At 36.6% G+C, this 8,457-nt stretch overlaps 1 protein-coding gene across 1 annotated transcript in view; it reads left to right on the plus strand.

The window, feature by feature from the left end:
* Ndufb6 (NADH:ubiquinone oxidoreductase subunit B6) overlaps nucleotides 1–7,622 on the plus strand; it is a 20,840-nt gene extending 13,218 nt beyond the window's left edge. The window contains exons 3-4 of the mRNA XM_004631927.2: nucleotides 3,123–3,167; nucleotides 7,378–7,622. Coding sequence (XP_004631984.1) covers nucleotides 3,123–3,167; nucleotides 7,378–7,446 — 114 coding nt within the window. The 3' untranslated portion in view covers nucleotides 7,447–7,622. The remainder of the gene's footprint in view (nucleotides 1–3,122; nucleotides 3,168–7,377) is intronic.
* Nucleotides 7,623–8,457: the final 835 nt, after the last annotated feature.

Below are 8,457 nucleotides of genomic sequence, written 5' to 3' on the forward strand. Positions count from 1 at the left end.
AAATCTTTATGCTTACCAGTATCTGTCGGTTACTTCATATCATTATACAGCTATTATTTTTTCAATATTTTAGCATGTAAGGCCTTAGAGAAAAAAATTTTACTTCCTGTCAGAGTTTTAACATCCTAGAGTGCTTTTTCTGTTAATAAAGAATTGGGTATTAAAGTTCAACATATCAGGACTTGATGAAAAATACCTGTTTCATGTTATGCCTAAGATGTTTGATATTCAGACAGATAGTGAGGGTAAGCTTAACAGCCTAGGTTGTATGGTAATAACAATAAGCTTGTCTTCTGGATGGTTAACAACCTAAGTTTGCAGACCAAAATTAGAGAAAAAAGGAGGGCCGCAAGGAAAGCCAACATTTTGGCCCTAGCCTTCCAAGGTCAAGTATGACTCGACATAGGAGAGTACTGTACTGTAACGTCATATAACTCAGTAGTGTCCCAAATTTTCTGATCAAGGAGATTATGGGGATAAAGAGGAAAGTGATCAATGATGTAGAGTGTGCCTAAGGAGAGTCACATGGACAGAAAACATTCTCTCAGGCTTTCACCGAGAGCACATTGGCTAAGCAATGGCTCTGACTCATCCACATGGCTGACACTGACAAAGGTTCTACAATATGAGGTACAGGATCTCAGGATAAATCCTGAGGGGATTTCACTGACCTTTTCAGAACCAAAAGCTACAACTCTTGTTGCATAGGTCCTGCTTTATCTTGGTCTTAACCACCCAGCAGAAAAGTATAAAAACGAAGTATAAGAAGTAAAGCCATGCTGTTATGTTGAGCTATAGGGGACTCAGGTCAACAATTTCTGACACTGCCAGTCTAGAGGAAGACCCAATACTATTATGGACTACTGGACTCTTGGAATATTTTGCTGAGTTAACACACCTATAATAATCAAATGATGGAACTAAACAAAAAAGGGGATACAGATGAATGTCCATTTTGTATCTTTGTATTCAAAATGGTTAGCATAGATATATAGTTACATTCTCTTAATGTATAGAGGGATTTGTAATAGTGCTTGTAAATAGGATATCATGTCTGCATCTTGTACAGCAAATAACCAGTAGGAAGAGAGTATACAATGTGTTAATTATTGAAACTGTCCTACCAATTTGATTTGAAACTGTCTCATTGCTATTTGTCTGTCAATAAAATTAAGGAAAAAAAAAAGAATTGGGTAAAATCTTTATAGTACATTTGTGATCCTAAGAAGCAAAAGTTTTTGATCTTAAAATTACAAGTCCACTTAATTGCAATTGTCTACTTTAATTAGAATCCTAAACCTAATCTCTTAGACTAATAGCAAAAGTATTTTCAACATTGCTAATACTATGTCAGTGATTTCAGATCTTTTAAATGTTAATATTTTTCTATTTATATGGGTTTAACTTACTTTATCATTGATACTTCTCTAAAATCTTCTAGGATTAAAGAGATATGGACCTAGGAGAGGCAGATTTACGAGCTGCAGTTGACAGTACATTAATAGGGTGGCTTATCTGAGGAATTCATACTTTAAGGTCATTCTTTAGCCACAGTTGTGATTTTAAGGCCACTCATTCATGTTCTTTTTTTTTTTTCTTTTTTCTTTTTTTTTGATTGGGCAGGTAGGATAGATGGGATCTGCCACTTTAGTAAGATTGGGGCCAGATTTGGTTGCACTAATTCCTTTGATGCATTAATCGAATTGTAGTTTCTCTGAAGACATTTCAGTGTCTTGTCCCTCTTCCCTTTCTTGGAATTTAACAGGAGCACTGAACTACATCCCCAGTCGTTTTCTAATGTTTTGAGACAGGAGCTTAGTAAGTATCCTATACTGGCCATCTGGCCATGAGCTTTAGTTTTCCTGCTTCAGCTTCCAAAGTAGCTGAGATTACAGGCATCTGTCACTACATTTAGCCTGGCCAGTTCTTAAATGAAAATACTTTAATGTCTTCACATTGTATTCTGAATTTCTTTCTTATTTCAGTTCCCTGTATCTTTTATCATACCATATTTTATATTATGCCAGTATTTTAAATATTTTGGTGTGGGATATCGTTGCATATCTCTGTGTGTGTGTGTGTGTGTGTGTGTGTGTGTGTGTGTGTGTCTGTCTGTCTGTCTGTCTGTCTGTCTGTCTGTCTGCTTTATAAGTACATTTATTCAACAAATACTTATTTTGCCCTTCCTGTGTGCATGCCACTATACTAAACACAGAGATGCAGCAACAAAGGAATTATATGCCAGTCTTCATGAGGCATTTATTCTAGTTTTAGACTGACAGTAAATACATGAAAAGGTATATAATGTATAGGAAGTGATTGTATCTAGAAAAAAAAATTAAGGTTAAAAGACAAGAGAATAACAAGAGTTTTAATTAGCCATGAGGAATTAAAACTTGAAATAAATAAAAGTTTGAGATTATGGGTCAAGCAGATACCTAAAAGACCATTTCAGGTAGAGGAATCAATAAATATAAAGAACAGATTCTGTTAAGTACAAAGGCACAGACAGGCTTGAGTGGATTACCAGCTTAGGGAGCAGCTATAGCTACATTACAGTGATGAGAGAAGAGGGTGGTAGAGTATCAGACACATTCAGGGCTAGCTCAAGTAGATCACAGCAAGGACTTCTGCCTTTTTTTCTAAGAATTATGAAATTTTGAGCAGAAAAGCATGCATCTTATAAGCATTCATTATGGAGGTCAAAGTAGAAGCAGGGAGGCTAGCAGTGCTTGCTGTTGTAGCCATCCAAGTGAGAAAACAATAAAGGATTGGGCAAAAGTAGTTGTCCTAGACCTGTGGGAAAATCAGGATAGCTTGAACAGGATTTGTTGAGGAGTTGATGGTTTTGCCCTTTGGAATGAGGATAATAAAAATTCCATTTACTAAGAGACAGAATATAAGGAGAAGCAGTTTAGGGCTGGGGGAGAATTTCAGTATTAAATCTAATTATGTTTTAGATGCCTGTTGATAGCCAAGTAGAGATACTGAATAAATAGTTGGGTGTATGAATCTGAAATTCTGTAAAAGTTTACAGCTTAAATTAAAATTTGGGATGTGATTTATTTATTTTCAGAAGAAACTGTAAAACCCTAATTAACACAGAATTATCTGTATTGCAGGCAAAACCATATGGCGTCGTTGAAAGGAAGCCCAGAATATTCCCAGTGAGTAAACTCTGATTTTTGTTTTTTTATTATACTGATCCAAATAATCATTAGTCTAAAATGTTCCTTCTTAAATGTTAGGTTAGGTGCCTATTGTTTGTGTTGTTTAAATAAAAAACAAAGGAAATAGTTTGAGGTAGCAATTACAGTTGAAAATGGGAAATGGAAGCATTAATTTTGAACTTTATTTTATGACCTTGATTGTCCTAACATGAGTGGACAGTATCAACAGGTTTTCCCTGATGCTGTTTAATGCTGAATGAAGGTCACAGGGTATAAGTCTGAGCAGACACGTGAACATGGTGATAGCAACTGTTTCTTTTTCCTTCTGTGGCTTTGTGCCTCATTTTCATGGATTGACCTAAAGCTTTTCATCTGTATATTTAAAACTCATTGTATTTAAGTTTTTGTGCTATGAATATTAGGTCCTAATACTAATTTAAATTTAGTTCTTTCAGGACTGCGGAAATAGCTCAGGGGCACAGCACTGGCCTGGCAAGCTTGAGGCCCTGAATTTGAATCCTGATACCCCCTCCATAGTTCTTTCAGCATTAAGACTACTCAGTAGTCAGTTGGCATTTGTATTGGCTGTTGGGACATTACTGTTTAGTATAGTAAAAATACACGTTAGGTTTTATTTCTAGGCACAGATAATCAGTGAACTATTGTAGCTATAAATTCCAAATTATAAAAACAAGATTCTCCATGTGTGATGGCTCATACCTCTAAGCCCAGCACTTGGAAAGCTGAAGCAAAGCAGAATAGTGAATTTGAGGCTGACTTGGATTATATAGCAAGAGCCTGTATCAAAACAAATCCAGATAAACTCAGTGTTGATTTTTGCTTTAATCAAATGACATATTTTACAATAATCCATTATTTATTACAGTAAGAATTTTAGGGAGAACCACTGAAATTGGCTAAGCATCCCAGTTGGAATTTTGCTTTAAGAAATAATAGGGCATTTCTTTTATTATTTCCTTGTGTGATTGATATGTCAAGGACCTCAATGGTCTTACAATAGGAAATTACCTTGCAGGTTTTGTTAACTGGGTAGTTGATATTTATTTATTCTTCCATTTATGTTTGCTTCGTTTTTAATTTATTTTGTCATTCTTGTTCAAATGAAAAGGTACTCTTTTGTCCTTCTAGAAGAACACATTAATGATTCTGTAGTATTTCTGTTTTCTTTCCCACTGTTGTTTTCTGTTTCTGTGCCACTGACCCCTTTGAGGATGTTTCCTTTTGAGAAACTAAAGAATGCTCACTTAGATACATGTTTTTAAAAGGATAGAAATCTCACAAATCAACAAAAGTTTTTTTATATCACTAATGTGAGTCAGGCAATCTGTTATAGCTGTGGCTTTAGAATGAGACAATCAGTATTGTGTTGGAGCAAGAAAAGACTAAATGTTTCTGGATGATTTTAAAGTGTAAAGATGATTTTAAGTATCTTACATGACTTCTCAAATCCTATTAGCCAGAACTCATTCTCATTGTCCTGAATATTTGATACTTGCATGCATGCAGTTTTTGCTATAGTCTATCCTTCTAGGCATCAGTAGCTCTTTGCTTCCTTCTTCCCAAACATGTAAGTCTATCTTTTAAAGAAAAAGATCCTAGTCAGGTGTGGTGGCACATTCCTTTAATTCCAGCACTCAGGAGGCTGAAGCAAGAGGATTATTGTGAGTTCAAGGCCAGCCTGGGCTACAAAGTAAGCTCAAGGCCTGCCTGAACTACATAGCAAAACCTTGTTTCAAAAAGACTGGGGGAAAAAAAAAAAAGAAAGAAAGAGAAGAAAAACATCCTAAAGACTCATTCCATCCCCATAGCCAGCCCCAAGTCTAAAGTCTCTGGGTGATGCATGGTAGTGTCTTGTCAGGTTCAAATGTGACTTCTCTTGATTTGATGAAGTCCAGTGAACCAAGAAAACAAAAAAAGTAATTGTTTCCTCTCCCACCTCCATACCCATTGTTAGTGGTAGAATCTAGATAGCAGAAGTTACTTTTTCTTGACATTTTTGAGATTTTAATAGTCAAATATTTAATTTATGTATTTAGTACAGGGTCTCAGTACACAGATAGGACTTGTAGTGATCCTTCCTGTCTTTCAACCTCCCAAGGGCTGGGATTACAGGCGTGCACCACGCCCAGTTTTAATGGAACTCCAGCCCCAGGTACTTTAATCTGTCATGCTATCTGGCTGGCCTTAATAGTCAAATGCTATAAAGACTCATGTGTAGGAAGTTAGTTGCATGGTCACTGATTTTTTCTGGAAGGAATACCTTTGTCCATTATTTTTCCTGGTCCTTGGATCTGTCCAGGATGTTTTTTAAAAAACATATCTAAATGGTATTGGTAAGTAGTCCTTTCTTAGGGGTTGTATAGTTTGCTAACTCTACTTCTTGCTCACAGGTTCAGCACAATAAGTAGTTCTAATTTCAACATTCACAGGCTTTTATAATCTCAATGTTGGGGGTTTCCTTTATCTTTGATTTCCTTTAATATTTGACAAACAAACAAAAATAGGCATCTAATCATTTCCTTCTAGTTATTTGGTAATTATATATAGACAGGTACTCGCATGGGCTGGTACCTGTTATATATATAAATAATTATCAAGTTATCTCTTTTTTTGTCCACATACATCTGCCTGTGTCAGTTTTGTGGAGGCCATCCAAAACAATCTGGACTAAGGGCTACATTTATTTTGATCTTTACCATAGTACTGAATCTCTTTGCTTACTGTGTTTTATTATACTTATATTGTTGAAAAACTTATGTCATCACTTACTGTTAAGGATTTGAAAGCAAACTGATTTTTTCAGTAATAATTAGCCCTGAAGTTTTAGATTCTCTCATTTCTCTCAAATCAGTCACTTCTTGCATTCACAGAATCAGCTACTGTTCCTTCAAGTACATTCTCAAAGTACCCAGTAAGATCCAAACACATAACTTTTTTCTGAAAAGTTACTTCTCGAACTTTTAAGTTCAGTTAGGCACTCTGCTTTCAATTATAGAAGACATTGTGCTAAATAATTTTTCCCTCCAGTCTTAAAGATCTTACTTTCTGTGTTAGTGTCATGCTACTGTGACAAATAGTCAGTTTACTGACTTAAATACAAAACTATTTCTTCATATACAGTCCTAAGTAGTACCACCTCATGAAATGGTGGCGTTGGTGGGAGTAGAATAGATTCTACTGTACATAGTCATTCAGGGATTGGTAGAGTAAAAGAAAATCTGTTAAACATAAAAGAAAATCTGTTAAACACAGCTGAAACTGATGCTAACTGATTTGCTTAATATTATATAGCTTGTCAGTAGAGGTTCCAAAGACTAGCCACTTGGTTTGGCTTCAAAACCCATCCCCTTGTGACCACATACTGTATCTAGGTTTAAAGCCACCTGGACCAACTGCCAGCCAAAAAATCATTATCACCTACATATAAGACCAGTGGAAAATTGGTGATTCCTATTGAATTGCCGAGAATACATTAGCTCCTTATATTGAACTAAAGATGTGACCTTGCAACTTTTCTCTAGGGCTTCTCTTTCTTGGGCCATGCAAAAAGATTATCCCTTAAACACTCAGAAAACACAGCTTTCATGCCTTTTCTGGTTATTGAGCTTGAGTGAAACTTTTTTTTTAATGTGTTTGGACAGGGTGTCACTATGCAGCTTGGACTCATAGTGATCCTCCAGTTTTCAGGTGCTGGGATTACAGGTGTGTGCCACCACTCCTGGACTTGGTGGCCAGCTCAGCGCACCCAGGGGTAGGGCTGGGCATGTGGTTTTAGGGATTGAACACAGTCCATGCACTTGCCTAACCAGGCAAAACTTATTTTTTCATAGTACTAAAATAGTGAATACTGCTTATGTTTAGACAACTTCTGCTTTGGTTGAGTCCTTTTTAAAGTGGTGGTAAATGCATGTAATCCCAGCACCCGGAAGGCTGAAGCAGGAGGACTGCCACAAGTTTGAGGCCAGCCTACACTGCATAGTGAGTTCAAGGCCAGCTTGAACTGCACAGTGAGCCCCTGTATAGAAAGAAAGGAAAAAGGGATGGGGGTAGGAGTAAGGGGTTAGGAAAGAATGTCAGAGCTTAACTACATTTTCCATGCAGACTCTGCCTCAACATGGAGTACAGGTGAACTACTTACTTATGCAAATTGAAGATTTTTGTACTAAATCCTTCTTTGTTTTTCTAGGGTGATACAATTTTGGAGACTGGAGAAGTAATTCCACCAATGAAAGAAGTTCCTGATCAACATCACTGAAGATTACTTAAAAATGTCAAAGGCTTTAAGCTTATATTTTTTTTCCTGTATTATATTAACTGAGTATGTTTCCTGGAAACGTAATAAAGCTTACTCTCAGAAAAGTGTTTTCATATTTCTTCTCAAACACTGTACCATTTTAGACTTTCTGAATTTGACAATAAAAAATAAACAAATTATGTAAGAAAGCACCCTTTTTCTGGCCATTCCTGACTTGAAAAGCAAGGTGTATTAGTTACATGATAATTTTTTCCAACATAGTATGGTATTTTGATACATAGTATGGTATTTTGATGTGAGGGTATACAATAGAGTGAAATGTTGCAATAAGCACATATAAAAAAGTAGTCTTTTTATTATATTTTGAGACAGGTTTGGGCCGACCTTGTGCTCACTTTGTAGCCCCCAGGCTGGGATTATCGGCATGCACCACCACACCCAGTTCTGGGGTGGGAGGGCATGCCCCTGGTTCTGGGTTGTCCCAGCATGGGGGTCTAGGGATTGAACTCCAGACCTTGTGTTTGCCAGGTAGGTGCTTATGCCTCTGAGCTACCTTCCCAGCTCACAAACTGGACTTTTTGAAAGCCTTTCCAGATTGAAAAGCTTGATTTTTTATTTGTATCATACTCAGAAATTGTTAATCTATATGAAAAATTTGTGATGATTAATTTTGATCATCAACTTGATAAGCTTGAGAGATGCTTAGATTAGTAAAGTGCACATTGTGTCATGAAAGTGTGACCTTGGGGACTATATCCCTGGACCTTCCTCTCTGGCTCTCCTTGCTGTTTCCCAGATACCATGAAATTAGCAGTTTTCTCCACCAGGCCTTTCCACCATGTTTCTGCCTTTGAGCCTGTTGATGATGGCTTGAAATCTTTGAAACCCTGGGCCAAAAGAAATCTTTTTCTCCCATAAATTATACATGACAGGTATCTTGTCCCAGCAACGGCCAGCCAACACTTTTTTAAATGAGAAAATACTACACAAAAATAAATTAGAAATTCTGTA

Source organism: Octodon degus, unplaced genomic scaffold (genome assembly GCF_000260255.1).
Source record: "Octodon degus isolate 3935 unplaced genomic scaffold, OctDeg1.0 scaffold00045, whole genome shotgun sequence".
Classification (NCBI taxonomy): Eukaryota; Metazoa; Chordata; class Mammalia; order Rodentia; family Octodontidae; genus Octodon; species Octodon degus.